The sequence below is a fragment of the Somniosus microcephalus genome, unplaced genomic scaffold (assembly GCF_052327205.1).
Source record: "Somniosus microcephalus isolate GS21.2 unplaced genomic scaffold, FLI_Smic_1.0 scaffold487, whole genome shotgun sequence".
In the NCBI taxonomy this organism is placed as follows: Eukaryota; Metazoa; Chordata; class Chondrichthyes; order Squaliformes; family Somniosidae; genus Somniosus; species Somniosus microcephalus.
In genome coordinates, this window is record NW_028225674.1 from 60,064 (window position 1) to 81,451 (window position 21,388).

At 52.7% G+C, this 21,388-nt stretch overlaps 1 protein-coding gene across 4 annotated transcripts in view; it reads left to right on the top strand.

The window, feature by feature from the left end:
• Positions 1-21,388, top strand: part of sardh (sarcosine dehydrogenase) — a 157,209-nt gene that overhangs the window by 53,166 nt on the left and 82,655 nt on the right. For all 4 annotated transcript variants that reach the window (XM_085980735.1, XM_085980736.1, XM_085980737.1 and 1 more), the window contains exons 8-12: positions 3,666-3,795; positions 6,370-6,456; positions 7,679-7,769; positions 15,199-15,340; positions 20,990-21,073. In XM_085980735.1, the coding sequence (XP_085836861.1) occupies positions 3,666-3,795; positions 6,370-6,456; positions 7,679-7,769; positions 15,199-15,340; positions 20,990-21,073 (534 nt within the window). The remainder of the gene's footprint in view (positions 1-3,665; positions 3,796-6,369; positions 6,457-7,678; positions 7,770-15,198; positions 15,341-20,989; positions 21,074-21,388) is intronic.

Genomic DNA, 21,388 nt, shown 5'->3' on the forward strand with positions numbered 1-21,388 from the left:
TCTTCTCCAGCTTGGTGGTGGGTAAGCCGTTGTCTGAGCCAGGCAGCGACGCGACAGGCAGTCGACCGCGTTGGCCGCACGAACGGGGCTGGGGGAGCTGGAGGAATAGGGCGCGAGAGCCGCTTCGAGCGGGAGGCGTTTCAACGGAGCGATCGTATCTCCTGATAAGAGCCAAGAGCCGCTTCGCGATCCAGCGATCGCATCCGCTGATAAGGGCCGCACTCGGGCGATCGCGGCGAAGATAAGGGCCGCACTCGGGGGCTGAAGGGAGACGGCGTTGGGGGACGGGTGAAGACCGCCAAGCGCGGGAAAACCGCCATTTTGTGGGCGGAGGACGACGGCAAGAGCGGGAAGCCGCCATCTTGGATAGCAGTAAAAAAAAAAAAATCTGAGAAATTGCAAATCTACAATGCCTAAACACGGGAATATTAGCACCTTTGATAGTGACCTCGAAGATTGGGCCATATATGTTGAAAGAGTAAAAAATTATTGTAAGGCCAATAAAATTCGTGACCAAGATAAAGCTCTAACATTATTAAATTTAATGGGTGCGAAGACATACGGGCAATTGAAACACCTGTTGTCACCAGATGAACCGGCGGATAAGACGTTCGATGAGATTGTTACTGTCCTGAAAGATCATCTAAACCCCACGCCGCTGATGCTAGCGGAACGATTTAAATTTTACGACAGAAGGCAGCTACAGCATGAAAGCAATGCTGATTATTTGCTGGAATTGCGTAAATTAGCGAAATATTGCCAGTTTGGAACGGGACTGACAGAGGCACTTCGAGACAAATTTGTGTGTGGTTTATTTAAACAGGATACACAAAAGCGACTGCTCGAGGAGAATGAGCTGACGCTTGAGAAGGCGGTCACTATGGCAGCAGCACACGAAGCCGCAGCTATGGTCACCGGAGCTCAGTGCACACAAATTGGGTGTGAGTTCTGGCAAATGTTATCGTTGTGGAAAGACAACGCATGATCAGAACCAGTGTTGGTTTAAAAACCAAGAATGTAGAACTTGTGGTAGGCTTGGACATATAGCTAGAGTATGCAGGTCAGCGAAGAAGACCAGCAACAAGAAGTCACCGCAAGGAAAATACGCAAAGGTACACAAGGTGACCGAACAGGAGTCCGATTCAGACGCTAGCAGTAATGAACTGGCTAGCTTAAGAGTACTCAACGCTGGTAAGGGTGCAGACCTCCAGACAATTTGGGTCACTCTTCAGATAGAAGGAGTCCAAGTAAAACTGGAATTGGACACTGGATCGGCATTGACGGTCATAAATAAGAAAGATTACGGAAAGTTATTCCAACATATTCCCCTACAGGATACGGGGATTATATTGGAAACATACACGGGGCAAAGAGTGTACCCCATCGGGAAAATAGAGGTTGCAGTGGTCCACAAGGGCGAAGACAGTCAAATAATGGACTTATATGTGATATCTGAAGGAGGTCCTCCACTACTAGGACGGGAGTGGATTAGGAAAATGAATATGGACTGGCATTTCCTACAAACAATAACGAGTGAGAACTCGGTGAAGATAGTCGGCCCAGACTCTGGAACGGATGATGGTAAGCCCAACTCAGGTGCAAAAGACAAAGTTTCAGCACAGAATTCCACTGAGCAACAACAACATAGTTTAACTGTGGATTCTGAGTCTGGCAAGTCTACTGATGTGCCCATTTCTGAGGGACACCGGGCTCGAACTCAACTCCATTTCAAACTACAACAGCAATTAGAACAAATGCTTCGCCGTTGTGAGCAAGCGTTGAATGCAACGAAAGAGTTCTTTGATATAGAGTTGGAGAATCTGGAAAGACAACAGAAGCAGCTGATGGAGAAAATGGAACAGGAGCACACAAAACGTCTGATGTCAGAGGAGTTAACGGTCAGCCAACTCCTGCATATGCTGAAGGACAGGACTCTGAAATGGGAAAAACTTGAACACGAACTTCAATATTCAAACGAAAGGGGTTCGGAGCTCTCAAAGGGTATTGGAAGAGCTGAGGTGGCAACACAGACTGAGATGACTGCAACAGAGCAGCCCTTGGATGCCAAAAGTACGCTGACTCACGTCAACGTAGAACAACAGACCGCTGAAACAGCTGCTCCGGTAGAGGGATTGCATAGTCCGATCAATCAATCTCCAAAGGAAGTTGAAGTATTAAAATCACAAATGAGGTCACTAGTAAACGACTTGCTGAAAGCCCAGAAAAAGCTGGATGCAGAGGTACACATGAAGAAGTCTCTTCAGGAAAGATGTCTGGATTTGGAACAAGAGCTGGCTAACGTCCAGCTGGGTATGGAGGAAATAGACGACCCTCTCACTGGTCTAGCTCAGGACGACACCGAATATTACTATGACCTGGTGGACGACACCGAATATTACGATGTCCTGTCCTGCCCAGCTTGTAACTTCGACTCCCAAAGTGCAGAAATCATGGAGGAGCACCAAAACTCTACGGAACATCGGGAGAAGCTGGCTCTACGACGGAAACAGGAGGAAGAGAAGGAGGAACTGCGCATGCAGCTGGCAGCTGAGGCAGCTGACAATGGAGCCCAGAGAGTCTCCAAGAAGCAGAAAAGGAAAAGTAAAAACAGAAGATGACCCATCTGAACCATTATCACCTCTACCAGATCACACACGTGGTCCCTCCGAACGGAGCCAATTCAGTTCGGAAGTTCAAACTGTTAAATCCATGGAAGGACTATTGAATGAGTCACTCCAGCAACGTGAACCGACTCCACCACAGAGATTGAATCTGTGAACTGTTTTCCGCAGAGACTGAATCTGTGATCTGTTTTGACATGAAGTTATCTATGTATCTATGTTATTCTGTTATGTAAACCTGAAGTTATATATGTATATATGTTATTACGTTATGTTAAATGGGGAGATGACTGTAAAGCTAGGAAGGGAGGAATGTTGTGTATGTAATATGTGTGCTACTTTGAACCTATGGACAGGACTGCACTACTTGTTGGGCGTAGTGATACGCAGTACCACTCCTGGCCATAGGGGTATAAATAGTACTGTGGGTACTGATCTCCCCTCAGTTCCCGCCTGTGGGCATGAAGTAAAGACCTACGTATAGTCCCTACCTCCAACCAGTAAAGACCTGTTTTATTGTTACTGATTAAGTCTGAGTATTAATTACTTGAACAACTCACAGATTTAACATCTACCACGAAAGGCAGTTGAGGCCAATTCATTAAATATATTCTAGAAGGAGTTAGATATGTTTCTTAAGGCTAAAAGGATCAAGGGATATGGGGAGAAGGCAGGAACAGGTTACTGAATTTGGATGATCAGCCATGATCTGATTAAATGGCGGAGCAGGCTCGAGGGGCCGAATGGCCTACTCCTGCTCCTATCTTCTATGTTTCCACGGGCTGTGGGAGGAGATTTAGTGGGTGGGGAGTATCCGTGATAGGGGAGAGTGCCCATGGGCTGTGGGAGGAGATTTAGTGGGTGGGGAGTATCCATTTTAGGGGAGAGTGTCCATGGGCTGTGGGAGGAGATTTAGTGGGTGGGGAGTATCCATTTTAGGGGAGAGTGTCCATGGGCTGTGGGAGGAGCGACTTCATGGGTTGAATGGCGTTGCTGCTTTGGGCCCATTATGCTCGGACTGTGATTTTGCCGTCTCTGTTGCAGGTCTCCGATAACTTTGCCTTCAGCCTCTTTGACCTGGATTGGGATGTCTTCACACAGCTGATTGAAGGAGCTATCAATCGTGTCCCTGCACTGGAGACGACTGGGGTGAAATCGACTGTGTGTGGTCCAGGTACGGAGGAGATCAAACCCAGGCCAAGTGAGGACATGGCTTGAGGGAGAGTCCAACTGCTGATTGTATTTATATCTTTCTAAATTTCTCCTGGTGCTTCATGTTGAGTGTTAGCTCAGCAGTAACCCTCGCTGATCTTATTTCCCTCCCTACCTCGGGAACTGAGGCCCCTACCCACTACCTCAGCCGATATCAGGTAGCTTGACACAGACCAGGAATAGGACCTGGGATCTTCCCAGTCTGTTAGTCCCAGCACCTCAATGCACCAGTGAGAGGTCGGAGAAATTAAGCAGTCGGACGTTCTGATCTGAACCTTGAGCTTGCGTACTGGGTCAGCGGGGCCTCTGTTTATCCTTCACAGGGGCCATTACTCCAATGTGGGGTCGAGGGCCTCCTGGTATTATATTCACTCAGTGTTGCTCCTGTTTATGGTCTGTCTATAGAGAGCTCTGCAGCATTGCACAGTGAAGGCTGGAGTTTGATGGGATTCATTCCCCTGGGTTATAGGTGATGGTTGACTCCTATCAGTGGAGCTGCTCCATCCCTGCTGAGGAGATTGGGAGCTGGATTGTGTCTTTTCTAAAGGTGAGTGTATATTTGGAACCCAACCGTCACGTGAGTGGTGGTGGACAATTAAACAGTTAACAGGAGGAGGAGGCTCCAAAAATATCCCCATCCTCAATGATGGTGGAGCCCAGCACATGAGTGCAAAAGACAAGGCTGAAGCATTTGCAACTATCTTCAGCCAGAAGTGCCGAGTGGATGATCCATCTTGGCCGCCTCCTGAGGTCCCCAGCATCACAGATGCCAGTCTTCAGCCCATTCAATTCACTCCACGTGATGTCAAGAAACGGCTGAAGACACTGGATACTGCAAAGGCTATGGGCCCTGACAACATTCCGGCAATAGTACTGAAGACTTGTGCTCCAGAACTAGCTGCGCCCCTAGCCAAGCTGTTCCAGTACAGCTACAACACTGGCATCTACCCGGCAATGTGGAAAATTGCCCAAGTATGTCCTGTCTACAAAAAGCAGGACAAATCCGACCCGGCCAATTACCGTCCCATCAGTCTACTCTCAATCATCAGCAAAGTGATGGAAGGTGTCGTCGACAGTGCTATCAAGCGGCACTTAGCAATAACCTGCTAACTGACGCCCAGTTTGGGTTCTGCCAGGGCCACTCGGCTCCTGACCTCATTACAGCCTTGGTCCAAACATGGACAAAAGAGCTGAACTCAAGAGGTGAGGTGAGAGTGACTGCCCTTGACATCAAGGCAGCATTTGATCGAGTGTGGCATCAAGGAGCCCCAGCAAAACTGGAGTCAATGGGAATCAAGGGGAAAACTCTCCATTGGTTGGAATCATACCTAGCACAAAGGAAGTTGGCTGTGGTTGTTGGAGGTCATTCATCTCAATCACATGACATCACTGCAGGAGTTCCTCAGGGCAGTGTCCTAGGCCCAACCATCTTCAGCTGTTTCATCAATGACCTTCCCTCCATCATAAGGTCAGAAGTGGGGATGTTTGCTGATGATTGCTCACTGTTCAGCACCATTCCAGACTCGTCAGATACTGACGCAGTCCGTGTCCATATGCAGCAAGACCTGGACAACATTCAGACTTGGGCTGACAAGTGGCAAGTAACATTCGCACCACACAAGTGCCAGGCAATGACCATCTCCAACAAGCGAGACTCTAACCATCTCCCCTTGACATTCAATGGCATTACCATCGCTGAATCCCCCACTATCAACATCCTGAGGGTTACCATTGATCAGAAACTGAACTGGACCAGCCATATAAATACTGTGGCTACAAGAGCAGGCCAGAGGCTGGGAATTCTGCGGCGAGTGTCTCACCTCCTGACTCCCCAAAGCCTTTCCACCACCTACAAGGCACAAGTCAGGAGTGTGATGGAATACTCTCCACTTGCCTGGATGAGTGCAGCTCCAACAACACTCAAGAAGCTCGACACCATTCAGGATAAAGCAGCCTGCTTGATTGGCACTCCATCCACCACCTTCAACATTCACTCCCTCCACCACCGGCGTACCGTGGCTGCAGTGTGTACCATCTACAAGATGCACTGCAGCAACTCACCAAAGCTCCTTCAACAGCACCTTCCAAACCCACGACCTCTACCACTTAGAAGGACAAGGGCAGCAGACGCATGGGAACATCACCACCTACAAGTTCCCCTCCAAGCCACACACCATCCTGACTTGGACCTGTATCGCCGTTCCTTCACTGTCGCTGGGCCAAAATCCTGGAACTCCCTTCCTAACAGCATTGTGGGTGTACCTACACCATATGGAATGCAGCGGTTCAAGAAGGCGGCTCATCACCATCTTCTCAAGGGCAATTCGGGATGGGCACTAAATGCAGGCCTAGCCAGCGACGCCCACATCCCATCAATGAATAAAAAAAAGAGATTCCGAACTCTGCCCAGCTTCAGTGGATGTGAGTTCTTGCAGTGAGGGGAGCGGAGTTGGAGTAGATTTACTGTTGCTGGGTCAGGGGGCAGGCTGTGTTTATCACGTGTGATCTCTAACATGAACGCGGCTTTGTTTTGCAGAGTCCTTCACTGCGGACCACAAGCCCCTGATGGGAGAGGCTCCGGAACTCCGAGGTTTCTACCTGGGATGCGGATTTAACAGCGCAGGTGAGAGCGTGGATTAGTCCCGACTCCCCTCTTAGTCTATCTTGCTCCGTGTCAATTGATGTTTTGGGATCCCGATCAGTGCTCCTCAGGACTGAGGCTCTGCTTTCGCCGTCTCTTCCTGCCTCAGTCTCACTGCATGGATAGGATCAGTGCACAGAGGAGCGGAATCTACCCAGTCAACTGTGTGACGCAGGGTCGTGAGGCGTCCGACAGTGCAGCGCTCCCTCAGTACTGCCCCTCCGACAGTGCAGCGCTCCCTCAGTACTGACCCTCCGACAGTGCAGCACTCCCTCAGTACTGCCCCTCCGACAGTGCGGCGCTCCCTCAGTACTGCCCCTCCGACAGTGCTGCGCTCCCTCAGTACTGCCCCTCCGACAGTGCGGCGCTCCCTCAGTACTGCCCCTCCGACAGTGCGGCGCTCCCTCGGTACTGCCCCTCCGACAGTGCTGCGCTCCCTCGGTACTGCCCCTCCGACAGTGCTGCGCTCCCTCGGTACTGCCCCTCCGACAGTGCGGCGCTCCCTCAGTACTGCCCCTCCGACAGTGCGGCGCTCCCTCAGTACTGCCCCTCCGACAGTGCGGCGCTCCCTCAGTACTGTCCCTCCGACAGTGCGGCGCTCCCTCAGTACTGTCCCTCCGACAGTGCGGCACTCCCTCAGTACTGCCCCTCCGACAGTGCGGCGCTCCCTCAGTACTGACCCTCCGACAGTGCTGCGCTCCCTCAGTACTGCCCCTCCGACAGTGCGGCGCTCCCTCAGCACTGTCCTTCCGACAGTGCGGCGCTCCCTCAGTACTGCCCCTCCGACAATGCGGCGCTCCCTCAGTACTGTCATCCGACAGTGCAGCGCTCCCTCAGTACTGACCCTCCGACAGTGCAGTGCTCCCTCAGTACTGTCCGTCCTACAGTGCAGCACTCCCTCAGTACTGACCCTCCGACAGTGCAGCGCTCCCTTAGTACTGTCCCTCCGACAGTGCAGCCCTCCCTCAGTACTGACCCTCCGACAGTGCAGCACTCCCTCAGTACTGCTCCCAAACCCCGCCCCTTCCCCCAACACCTGACTCAGGCGAGAGTGCCAGGCGATCGCCCTCAGTTCCAGTGACACTTCAGTGTGACGTACATTGAAGGAAAGGCGCAGTGATGGTGTGAAGCCCCCTGGATTGAGTAGCATGTTCGGGAGGCAGTGAGTGAGAGTAAACTGAACCTCTGGATTCCTCCTCCCCAGGTATGATGTTGGGGGGCGGCTGTGGGAAGGAGCTTGCTCACTGGGTCATCGATGGGCGGCCAGAGAAGGACATGTACGGTTACGACATCCGGTGAGTAAACGATGAATTATACGCCGCTTCACCCAACCAGAATATTTAACTAGAATCTGCAGTTAATCCCCCTCCTCACCCATGTTAACCTCCGCCCCCACCCCCCCAGTCAGTGTCTGTGGAACCCGTACCCCAGTGAGAGTCAGTGTCTGTGGAACCCGTACCCCAGTGAGAGTCAGTGTCTGTGGAACCCGTACCCCAGTGAGAGTCAGTGTCTGTGGAACGCGTACCCCAGTGAGAGTCAGTGTCTGTGGAACCCGTACCCCAGTGAGAGTCAGTGTCTGTGGAACCCGTACCCCAGTGAGAGTCAGTGTCTGTGGAACCCGTACCCCAGTGAGAGTCAGTGTCTGTGGAACCTCAGACCGCGGGTGTCAGCGGGAGGCGCGAGCGGGAAGCTTAAAAAGGATTCAGAGACCCAGGTAAGGCCTCAGACCGCGGGTCGGCGGGAGGCGCGAGCGGGAAGCTTAAAAAGGCTTCAGAGACCCAGGTAAGGCCTACCAGTCTCCAGTCTCCGAAGTCAGAGGGAAGGAGAGAGGTAAAAAGTAATCCAAGTGTGACGTCACCAGAAAGCGGGTAAGTGATTGTTTGGTGCGTATTTCTCTCTTTTTAAGCTTAAACTCTGTGGTTTATAGTTTTTACGGTGCGATATTCATCATCTAGAATCGGGGCAGAGGGTATTTAAAAATAATATTAATAAATTTAATTAATTACATAGAATGGGAGATCAGGTGATGTGTTGCTGCTGCAATATGTGGAAGCTGGTGGACACCATTGATGCTCACGGTGATCACATTTGCAGTAAGTGTTGGCTGCTCGAGGAATTCCGGCTCCGTGTTGAAGAGCTGGAGTCCGAGCTTCAAACACTGAGACACATCAGGGAGGGGGAGAGTTACCTGCTCTGTGTATCAGGAGGTAGTCACACCAATTAGATTAATTAATTCAGATGTAGTCCGTGGCCAGGGTCAGGATGGTGTGACTAGAAGTGAGGCAGGTATGGGGATCCAGGAGGTAGTGTTGGAGGAGCCGCAGCCCTTGCACTTGTCCAACAGGTTCGAAGCTCTTACTCCCTGTGAGGATGGGAACAGGGACTGCGGGGAGGATGAGCAACCTGGCCACAGCACCATGGAGCGGGGGGCCATTCAAGTGGGGGGAGTTAAAAGAAATGTTGTAGTGGTAGGGGATAGTATCGTTAGGGGGATAGATAGAGTTCTTTGCAGCCGAGAGCAAGAGTCCCGAAGGCTGTGTTGCCTGCCCGGTGCCAGGGTTAAGGTCATCTCCTCTGGGCTGGAGAAACTTGGAGGGGGAGGATCTAGTTGTCGTGGTCCATGTTGGTACCAACGACATAGATAGGACAAGGAAGGAGGTTCTGCTGAGGGAGTTTGAGCAGCTAGGAGCCAAATTAAAAAGCAGAACCACAAGGGTAATAATCTCTGGATTACTACCTGAGCCACGTGCAGATTTGGCTAGGGTAAATAAAATTAGAGAGTTAAATGCGTGGCTCAAAGACTGGTGTGGGAGAAATGGGTTTTGCTTCCTGGGACACTGGCACCAGTACTGGGACAGGAGAGAGCTGTTCCGTTGGGACGGACTTCACTTGGCCAGTGCTGGGACTAGAATCCTGGCAAATCGAATAACTAGAGCTGTAGAAAGGGCTTTAAACTAATTAGTGGGGGGGAGGTTTTAAGAGAGCGAAAAATAAAAATGACAGCGGAGAAGGCAATAGAGCAAGGTAGCAGTGGGGGAATTAAAAACCAGAGCGTGTCAGGAAGGGACAGAATGTATAATGATAAAGGTAAAGTAGTAAAAGGGGTAAAAGCAGGAATAAATTGTCAGAAAACATATTTGAAAGTTCTTTATCTGAATGCACGCAGCATTCGTAACAAAATTGACGAGTTGTCGGTGCAAATAACTACACATGGGTATGATCTGGTGGCCATTACGGAAACATGGCTGCAAGATAATCATGAATGGGAACTAAACATACAAGGGTATTTGACAATTAGGAAGGACAGACAGGAAGGAAAGGGAGGTGGGGTTGCTATGTTAATCAAGGATGGAATCACTGCAATAGTCAGAAATGATATTGGGTCAAAGGATCAGGATAGTGAAACAGTTTGGGTGGAGATAAGGAATAATAAGGGGAAAAAGTCACTAGTGGGCGTAGTCTATAGGCCTCCTAACAGTTGCAACTCTGTTGGTCGGAGTATAAATCAGGAAATAATTGGGGCTTGTAATAAGGGAACAGCTATAATCATGGGGGATTTTAACTTTCATATTGACTGGACTAATCAAATTGGGCATGGCAGCATTGAGGAAGAGTTCCTAGAGTGTATTAGGGACGGGTTCCTTGAGCAGTATGTAACTGAACCAACCAGGGGGCAGGCAATCTTAGATCTGGTCCTGTGTAATGAGACAGGATTAATAAAAAATGTCCTAGTAAAGGATCCCCTTGGAATGAGTGACCATAATATGGTTGAATTCCAAATTCAGTTTGAGGATGAGAGAGTTGGATCTCAAACCAGCGTACTGAGCTTAAATAAAGGAGACTGAAGGTATGAGAGTAGAATTGACTAAAGTGGACTGGGAAAACAGATTCAAGTGTAAGATGGTACAAGAGCAGTGGTCTACATTCAAGGAGATATTTCACATCTTTCAAGATAAATATATTCCACTGAGGAAAAAGGGGAATAAAAGAAAAGACAGCCATCCGTGGCTTAATAAAGTAATAAAGGATAGTATCCGACTGAAAACAAGGGCATATAAAGTAACCAAGTCTAGTGGGAGGATAGAAGATTGGGAAGCATTTAAAAGCCAGCAAACAATAACTAAAAGATTAATTAAGAAAGGGAAGATAGATTATGAAAGTAAACTAGCAAAAAATATAAAAACAGACAGCAAGAGTTTCTACAGCTATATAAAAAGAAAAAGGGTGGCTAAAGTGAACGTTGGTCCCTTAGAGGATGGGACTGGGAAACTAGTGGTGGGGATCATGGAGATGGCAAAGACGCTGAACAAATATTTTGCATCAGTCTTTACAGTAGAGGACACTAAAAATATCCCAACACTGGACAAACAGGGGGCAATGTGGGGGGGGGGGGAGGAGCTAAACACGATTAAAATCACTAAGGAGATGGTACTCAGTAAAATAATGGGACTTAAGGCGGATAAATCCCCTGGACCTGATGGCCTACATCCTAGGGTCTTGAGAGAAGTGGCGGTAGGGATTGTGGATGCATTGGTGATCATTTTCCAGAACTCCCTGGACTCAGGAAAGGTCCCGGCAGATTGGAAAACTGCTAATGTAACACCCTTATTTAAGAAGGGAAGTAGACAAAAAGCTGGAAACTATAGACCAGTTAGCCTAACATCTGTGGCTGGCAAAATGTTGGAGTCCATTATTAAGGATACAGTAACAGAGCATTTGGATAAACATAATTTAATAGTACAGAGTCAGCATGGTTTTACAAAGGGGAAGTCATGTTTGACAAATTTGCTCGAATTCTTTGAGGATGTAACATACAGGGTGGATAAAGGGGAACCAGTGGATGTAGTGTATTTGGACTTCCAAAAGGCATTTGACAAGGTTCCACACAAAAGATTACTGATCAAGATAAAAATCACGGGATTGGGTGGAAGATTGGCTATCTAACAGAAAACAAAGAGTTGGGATAAATGGTTCGTTCTCGGGCTGGCAATCAGTAACCAGTGGTGTTCCGCAGGGGTCAGTGCTGGGACCCCAACTATTTACAATCTATATTAATGATTTGGAGGAAGGGACCGAGTGCAACATATCCAAGTTTGCTGACGATACAAAGATGGGAGGGAAAGCAGTGAGTGAGGAGGACATAAAAAACCTGCAAAAGGACATAGACAGGCTAAGTGAGTGGGCAGAGATTTGGCAGATGCAATATAATGTTGGAAAGTGTGAGGTTATGCACTTTGGCAGAAAAAATCAAAGAGCAAGTTATTATCTAAATGGAGAGAAACTGCAAAGTGCTACAGTACAAAGGGATCTGGGGGTCCTGGTGCATGAAACACAAAAAGTTAGTATGCAGGTGCAGCAGGTGATCAGGAAGGCCATTGGAATCTTGGCTTTTATTGCAAGGGGGATGGAGTATAAAAACAGGGAAGTCTTGCTGCAGTTATACAGGGTATTGGTGAGGCCACACCTGGAATACTGCGTGCAGTTTTGGTTTCCATATTTAAGAAAAGATATACTTGCTCTCGAGGCGGTTCAGAGAAGGTGCACTCGGTTGATTCCAGAGATGAGGGGGTTGACGTATGAGGAAAGGTTGAGTAGGTTGGGACTCTACTCATTGGAGTTCAGAAGAATGAGAGGCGATCTTATCGAAACATATAAGATTGTGAGGGGGCTTGATCGGGTGGATGCGGTGAGGATGTTTCCACTGATGGGTGAGATTAGAACTAGAACCCCAGAGAGCTGTGGAAGCTGCAATATTAAATAAATTTAAAACGGAGATAGACATTTTCCTAGCAGATAAGGGAATTAGGGGTTATGGGGAGAGGGCAGGGAAGTGGACGTGAGTCTAGATTCGGATCAGCCATGATCCTATTGAATGGCGGAGCAGGCCCGAGGGGCCGTATGGCCTACCCCTGCTCCTATTTCTTATGTTCTTATGTTAATCTGTACCCCAGTGAGAGTCAGTGTGTGTGGAACCCGTACCCCAGTGAGAGTCAGTGTGTGTGGAACCCGTACCCCAGTGAGAGTCGGTGTCTGTGGAACCCGTACCCCAGTGAGAGTCGGTGTCTGTGGAACCCGTACCCCAGTGAGAGTCAGTGTGTGTGGAACCCGTGCCCCAGTGAGAATCAGTGTCTGTGGAACTCGTACCCCAGTGAGAGTCAGTGTGTGTGGAACCCGTACCCCAGTGAGAGTCAGTGTCTGTGGAACCCGTACCCCAGTGAGAGTCAGTGTCTGTGGAACCCGTACCCCAGTGAGAGTCAGTGTGTGTGGAACCCGTACCCCAGTGAGAGTCAGTGTCTGTAGAACACGTACCCCAGTGAGAGTCAGTGTCTGTGGAACCCATACCACAGTGAGAGTCGGTGTCTGTGGAACCCATACCCCAGTGAGAGTCAGTGCCTGTGGAACCCGTACCCCAGTGAGAGTCAGTGTCTGTGGAACCCGTACCCCAGTGAGAGTCAGTGTCTGTGGAACCCGTACCCCAGTGAGAGTCAGTGCCTGTGGAACCCGTACCCCAGTGAGAGTCAGTGTCTATGGAACCCGTACCCCAGTGAGAGTCAGTGTCTGTGGAACCCGTACCCCAGTGAGAGTCAGTGTCTGTCGAACACGTACCCCAGTGAGAGTCAGTGTGTGTGGAGCCCGTACCCCAGTGAGAGTCAGTGTCTGTCGAACACGTACCCCAGTGAGAGTCAGTGTCTGTGGAACCCGTACTCCAGTGAGAGTAAGTGTCTGTGGAACCCATACCCCAGTGAGAGTCAGTGTCTGTGGAACCCGTTCCCCAGTGAGAGTCCGTGTGTGTGGAGCCCGTACCCCAGTGAGAGTCAGTGTCTGTGGAACCCGTACCCCAGTGAGAGTCAGTGTCTGTGGAACCCATACCCCAGTGAGAGTCAGTGTCTGTGGAACACGTACCCCAGTGAGAGTCAGTGTCAGTGGAACCCGTACCCCAATGAAAGTCAGTGTGTGTGGAACCCGTACCCCAGTGAGAGTCAGTGTCTGTGGAACCCATACCCCAGTGAGAGTCAGTGTCTGTGGAAGCTGTACCCCAGTGAGAGTCAGTGGCCTAGAAATTCGGTATAGCCGCGTTTGGGGCGGTAGCCCTGGCGATGCGCAAAGTTTAGCGCCAGGCGCAATTTAGCGCCACCTAGCGCGATATTGGGTTGCAGCGCCCCTAAAGGTGATTGCGGCGCTAAATCAGGTGCTGCACGCTACTGTTGAGGCGCTAACCTGGCGGCGCAACCCAATTTCGCGGCGGCGGGGCGCAGCGAGGGTGCTGTCAATAATCACTTTCCCTGAGACACACTGGCGCCGGCCAACTCTTAAAGGGGCAGGTCAATTGGCATCACCAGACACACACACTACCTTGTAGGCCTTCAAAGCAGTGGGAGCCTACCTGTGGCGCAGCAGCCTATCAAGACATGGAAAGGGTGAGGCAGAGGGCGGAACGCCTCACTGATGGGGCATTGGATGCTTTGGTTGGCGCAGTGGAATCAAGGCCAAGGAAGATGGTCGGAATGTGATTTATGTTTTGGACAGTCTCCCGGGTGTGAGAGGCAAGTTGCCATTGCTTTCTCATGTTTGAAGGAACCACATTTTGTGTAATGAAACACTTTCTTCATTTACAATGGCCATGCCTTCTATTTACATGCATCTTGCCCTTCACAGGCTTGGGGGTATCAGACCGGTTCCATTCCTGTTCTTGGAATGGCAGCAAGCATTCCGTGAGAGGGGCCTAGAAGCTACTTCTGATCAGCCTCTGACGCGCAGCCTGAGAAGAGCTGCAGATCTGGCTGAAGCAGCTGGCACAGCTCAGTCACCACCTCCTTTCTAAATCGCAGCCTTCTGACACACTGCTCCTCCGGCATGTTCATGTAGGAAAACTGCTGTTGGAAAACCCTGCCAGTGTAAGGTCTGCTGTGGCGACGTCTGTTGGCCCTCCTCCGTCTGGCCATGCCCGCCCCCCTCTCCCAGCGTCTCAGTGCCCTTTCCAGATGATTCAGCAGCAGGACGTTCCCCTCCAATGCAGCCCCCATAATAAGTGCCCACAGGAAGGTTCCCCGTTGTCAAGGCTCACCAACAGCAAGGTGATGGTCAGAAGGCTGAAGATCGTCTGCCTGCGCTGGCTCAGTGGTCAAATGGCTCTCAGTGTGCAGCTCAGCAACTCTTTGTAGCTCTCGAGGAAGTTGTGCTCCAAAAATGGCTGCTGCTTTTAAACCACACCAGTCCCCTTTAAATAACGCTCCTCCAGCCCGAGAGCGACTTGGTAAGGCCCAGGTAAGCTGTCACTATTAGCACCAGGCGCTACGGAGGGGGGCGCCACTGAATTTCCGGCCTGGGGCGCCCAAAAGGCGTTGCACACTCAAATGATGTCATAATCAGGCTGCGCCCATGAGCGGGCGCTAAGATTTAGCGCCGGCGCTAAATGCATGATCAATATGGGGCAAGGCGCCTTGCGCCCGCCCGGAAATTGGCTAGTGCCCCACTTCTCAGCCTCTTTAGGCGTTAATCGGTGGCGTTAACAACCGAATTTCTCCCCCAGTGTCTGTGGAACCCGTACTCCAGTGAGAGTCAGTGACTGTGGAACCCGTGCCCCAGTGAGAGAAAGTGCAAACAGCGTGTCTCTTGTACGACTGATTCCTCTCTGGGGCACTCCTTGTGCAGTGTGTCTCTCTTGCAGGGCAGGGTGCTGTGTATGTGTGACGGTGATGTGCTAACGTGTAATTTCTGCTGTAGCCGTTTTCATCACTCGATGACCAATGACAATCGTTGGATCCGAGAGCGAAGCCACGAATCCTACGCCAAGAATTACTCGGTGGTGTTTCCCCACGATGAGCCCCTCGCTGGAAGGAACATGAGGCTTGACCCATTACACCAGGTCAGTGGTGACCATCAGGGGAAGGGTGAGGGGGCACTCCTCGTATACGGGAGGACGGCGCGATCCTCGGGTACAGGAGGGAGGATCGATCCTCGGGTACGGGAGGACGGAGCGATCCTCGGGTACGGGAGGACGGAGTGATCCTCGTGTACGGGAGGACGGAGTGATCCTCGGGTACGGGAGGGAGGAGCGATCCTTGGGTACGGGAAGGAGGATCGATCCTCGGGTACAGGAGGGAGGATCGATCCTCGGGTACGGGAGGACGGAGCGATCCTCGGGTACAGGAGGGAGGATCGATCCTCGGGTACGGGAGGACGGAGCGATCCTCGGGTACGGGAGGACGGAGTGATCCTCGTGTACGGGAGGACGGAGCGATCCTCGGGTACGGGAGGACGGAGCGATCCTCGGGTACGGGAGGACGGAGCGATCCTCGTGTACGGGAGGACGGCGCGATCCTCGGGTACAGGAGGGAGGATCGATCCTCGGGTACGGGAGGACGGAGCGATCCTCGGGTACGGGAGGTCGGAGCGATCCTCGGGTACGGGAGGACGGAGCGATCCTCGGGTACGGGAGGACGGAGCGATCCTCGGGTACGGGAGGGAGGATCGATCCTCGGGTACGGGAGGACGGAGCGATCCTCGGGTACGGGAGGGAGGATCGATCCTCGGGTACGGGAGGACGGAGCGATCCTCGGGTACGGGAGGACGGAGCGATCCTCGGGTACGGGAGGGAGGAGCGATCCTCGGGTACGGGAGGGAGGATCGATCCTCGGGTACGGGAGGGAGGAGCGATCCTCGGGTACGGGAGGACGGAGCGATCCTCGGGTACAGGATGGAGGATCGATCCTCGGGTACGGGAGGGAGGAGCGATCCTCGGGTACGGGAGGGAGGATCGATCCTCGGGTACGGGAGGACGGAGCGATCCTCGGGTACGGGAGGGAGGATCGATCCTCGGGTACGGGAGGACGGAGCGATCCTCGGGTACGGGAGGACGGAGCGATCCTCGGGTACGGGAGGGAGGAGCGATCCTCGGGTACGGGAGGGAGGATCGATCCTCGGGTACGGGAGGGAGGAGCGATCCTCGGGTACGGGAGGACGGAGCGATCCTCGGGTACAGGATGGAGGATCGATCCTCGGGTACGGGAGGGAGGAGCGATCCTCGGGTACGGGAGGGAGGATCGATCCTCGGGTACGGGAGGGAGGATCGATCCTCGGGTACGGGAGGGAGGAGCGATCCTCGGGTACGGGAGGGAGGATCGATCCTCGGGTACGGGAGGACGGATCGATCCTCGGGTACGGGAGGACGGAGCGATCCTCGGGTACGGGAGGGAGGATCGATCCTCGGGTACGGGAGGGAGGATCGATCCTCGGGTACGGGAGGACGGAGCGATCCTCGGGTACGGGAGGGAGGAGCGATCCTCGGGTACGGGAGGACGGAGCGATCCTCGGGTACAGGAGGGAGGATCGATCCTCGGGTGCGGGAGGACGGATCGATCCTCGGGTACGGGAGGACGGAGCGATCCTCGGGTACGGGAGGACGGAGCGATCCTCGGGTACGGGAGGACGGAGTGATCCTCGGGTACGGGAGGAAGGATCGATCCTCGGGTACGGGAGGACGGAGCGATCCTCGGGTACGGGAGGACGGAGCGATCCTCGGGTACGGGAGGACGGAGCGATCCTCGGGTACGGGAGGAAGGATCGATCCTCGGGTACGGGAGGACGGAGCGATCCTCGGGTACGGGAGGACGGAGCGATCCTCGGGTACGGGAGGGAGGATCGATCCTCGGGTACGGGAGGACGGAGCGATCCTCGGGTACGGGAGGACGGAGCGATCCTCGGGTATGGGAGGGAGGAGCGATCCTCGGGTACGGGAGGACGGATCGATCCTCGGGTACGGGAGGACGGAGCGATCCTCGGGTACGGGAGGGAGGAGCGATCCTCGGGTATGGGAGGGAGGAGCGATCCTCGGGTACGGGAGGACGGATCGATCCTCGGGTACGGGAGGACGGAGCGATCCTCGGGTACGGGAGGACGGAGCGATCTTCGGGTACGGGAGGACGGAGCGATCCTCGGGTACGGGAGGACGGAGCGATCCGAGGACGGAGCGATCCAGGTACGGGCGGATTTAACAATCCGTGGTTTGAGATCCCCTGCTCTAGCAGAGTTGTAAAGAATTCTTTGAATTGTTAACAGGTGGGACGGTACTGAGAATTGGGCTTCTAATTCTGGCTGTGACTGTGCGTGCCCATTGGCTGTGACTGTGTGCGTGCCCATTGCCCGTGACTGTGTGCGTGCCCATTGCCCGTGACTGTGTGCGCGCCCATTGCCCGTGACTGTGTGCGTGCCCATTGCCCGTGACTGTGTGCGTGCCCATTGCCCGTGACTGTGTGCGTACCCATTGCCCGTGACTGTGTGCGTGCCCATTGCCCGTGACTGTGTGCGTGCCCATTGCCCGTGACTGTGTGCGTGCCCATTGCCCGTGACTGTGTGCGTGCCCATTTGCCGTGACTGTGTGCGTGCCCATTTGCCGTGACTGTGTGCGTGCCCATTTGCCGTGACTGTGTGCGTGCCCATTGGCTGTGTCTGTGTGCGTGCCCATTGGTTGTGACTGTCTGCGTGCCCATTGGCTGTGACTGTGTGCGTGCCCATTGGTTGTGTGTGTGCCCGCTGGTTGTGTGCACGCCCACTCACTGCAGGGTGTTGGGCTGCCACATAAATGTGCAAAGTTGTGTAACGAATGATTTATGCCCTCATCATTGTGGAAACTTCAGAACCTCTCTGGCCACAGGGGATGTACCAGAGGACTGGAGAACAGCTAACGTAGTACCATTATTCAAGAAGGGTAGCAGGGATAAACCAGGGAATTACAGGCCAGTGAGCCTAACATCTGTGGTAGGGAAATTATTGGAAAAAATTCTGAGGGACAAAATTAGTCTCCACTTGGAGAGGCAAGGATTAATCGGGGATAGTCAGCATGGCTTTGTCAAGGGTAAATCATGTCTGACCAATCTGATTGAATTTTTCGAGGGGGTGACTAGGTGTGTGGATGAGGGAAATGCTGTGGATGTGGTTTACATGGACTTCAGTAAAGCTTTTGACAAGGTCCCGCATAGGAGACTGGTCAAGAAGGTTAGAGCCCATGGGATCCAGGGTGCCTTGGAGCGTTGGATCCTAAACTGGCTGAGTGGCAGGAGGCAGAGGGTGATGGTCGAAGGTTGCTTTTGTGACTGGAAGCCTGTGTCCAGTGGGGTACCTCAGGGATCGGTGCTGGGTCCCTTGCTGTTTGTGATATACATAAATGATTTGGATGAGAATGTAAAAGGTATGATCAGTAAGTTCGCAGATGACACGAAAATTGGTGGGGTGGTAAATTGCGAGGAGGAAAGCCTCAGGCTACAGGACGATATAAACGGGTTGGTCAGATGGGCGGAAAAGTGGCAAATGGAATTTAACCCTGAAAAGTGCGAGGTGATGCATTTTGGACGGACAAATAAGGCAAGGGAATACACAATGAGTGGTAGGACCCTAGGAAGTACAGAGGGTCAGAGGGACCTTAGTGTACATGTACATAGATCCCTGAAGGCAGCGGAACAGGTAGATAAGGTGGTTAAAAAGGCATATGGGATACTTGCCTTCATTAGCCGAGGCATAGAATATAAGAGCAGGGAGGTTATGATGGAGCTGTACAAAACACTGGTGAGGCCACAGCTGAAGTACTGTGTGCAGTTCTGGTCGCCTCACTATAGGAAGGATGTGATTGCTTTGGAGAGGGTGCAGAGAAGATTCACCAGGATGTTACCTGGGATGGAGCGCCTCAGTTATGAAGAAAGGCTAAACAGGCTGGGGTTGTTTTCCTTGGAGCAGAGAAGGCTGAGGGGGGACCTGATTGAGGTGTACAAAATGATGAGGGGCATAGATAGGGTAGATAAGGAGGAACTTTTCCCCTTAGTAGGGGGGTCAATAACAAGGGGGCATAGATTCAGGGTAAGGGGCAGGAGATTTAGAGGGGACTTGAGGAGCAACATTTTCACCCAGAGGGTGGTTGGAATCTGGAACTCACTGCCTGAAAGGGTGGTAGAGGCAGGAACCCTCACAACATTCAAGAAGCATTTGGATGAGCACTTGAAATGCCATTGCATACAAGGCTATGGACCAAATGCTGGAAAATGGGATTAGACTGGACAGGGATTGATGGACGGCGCAGACACGATGGGCCGAAGGGCCTCTTTCTGTGCTGTAAAACTCTATGACTCTATAGGACAGAGGGAGATTGAATCTGTGTCTGTAATATATTTCAGCTTGTGTTTAACAGCTGTGTTTAAATCCCGGGACTGTGTCATCCACTCATCGTATCTGCTTCACTGATCTCAGGAGACAGCACTTAACACAAGTGTCTAAACATTGTGGTAACACAACTGTAAATGGGCTAAACCCCCAGGACACACTCATAGATCGAGGAACATTCTACGAGCAGGTCCCACATTCCCCTCCCAGTGTCCCCCACAGTAAATGCTGCCTCATTTTGTGCTTGTGGGGTAAGTCACAGAATGCTGTGTGTGCTGAAATGAGGGGCTTCACTCTGTTCCTGTCCTGTACATTGTGCAATGATGTGCAGACTATGAACTATACAAATGGAAAGGTTTTAAATATTTATGGCAAATAAAAGTGTGTAAAGGCTGCTCCCTGCATCCTGTGTGCCTGTGGTTCGACGGATCGGGACAACTGATGGGGAGCCTGAGGGATGGTGATCACATTGTGGTGCTGGATGATGAATTTTCCACCCACACCCTCTCCCCCACCCCTGCCCTCACCCTCGCCCCTACCCTCGCCCTCACCCCTACACCCACCCCCACCCCCCACCCTCACCCTCACCCTCGCCCCCACCCTCACCCGGTGATGTATGAGATGGGGTATGGGTTTGGTCATGGGGTAGTGGAGAATGGGTGGAGTGAGGTTACAGGGAGGCTGGGTAAGGATTGGGGGCTGGGTAAGGATCGGGGGTCGGGGGCTGGGTATGGATAGGGGGTTGGGGGCCGGGTAAGGATCGGGGGTCGGGGGCTGGGTATGGATAGGGGGTTGGGGGCCGGGTAAGGATCGGGGGTCGGGTAAGGATCGGGGGTCGGGGGCTGGGTACGGATCGGGGGTCGGGGCTGGGTATGGATCGGGGGTCGGGGGCTGGGTACGGATCGGGGGTCGGGGGCTGGGTACGGATCGGGGGTCGGGGCTGGGTAAGGATCGGGGGCTGGGTATGGATCGGGGGTCGGGGGCTGGGTAAGGATCGGGGGCTGGGTATGGATCGGGGGTCGGGGGGTGGGTATGGATCGGGGGTCGGGGGCTGGGTAAGGATCGGGGGCTGGGGGCTGGGTATGGATCGGGGTTCGGGGGCTGGGTATGGATCGGGGGTCGGGGGCTGGGTATGGATCGGGGGTCGGGGGCTGGGTATGGATCGGGGGTCGGGGGCTGGGTATGGATCGGGGGTCGGGGGCTGGGTATGGATCGGGGGTCGGGGGTTGGGGGCTGGGTGTGGATCGGGGGTTGGGGGCTGGGTGTGGATCGGGGGTTGGGGGCTGGGTGTGGATCGGGGGTTGGGTATTCGTGACGTGAGATGTTTTTCCGATGGTGATGACATTTCACATTCCTCTGCTCCCAGGAGCTCCTCCAGCAGGGCTGTGTGTTCCAGGAGAGACATGGCTGGGAGAGGCCTGGCTGGTTCAATTCCAAGGGACCAGCTCCGGTGAGTTGCTTCTGATCCATGAGGTCGTTGTTAATTCCTGTGTAAAAACGAGATCAGTGCGCCCGAGCAGACACCGCACCAACAGCCAGGAGTTTGGGATGGGGAGTTGAAGTTGTGAGGAAAGGTTGGATTGGTTTGAAGAGATGGTGAGTTGATCCAAATGAAGTTTTCAACCTTCTGAGGGAATTGAAAATCTGATCCAAGGAAATTGTTCTCTGAGGGATTGGGGAGAGGGTGGGTGGGGTTGAGGGATTGGGGAGCGGGTGGGTGGGGTTGAGGGATTGGGGAGCGGGTGGGTGGGGTTGAGGGATTGGG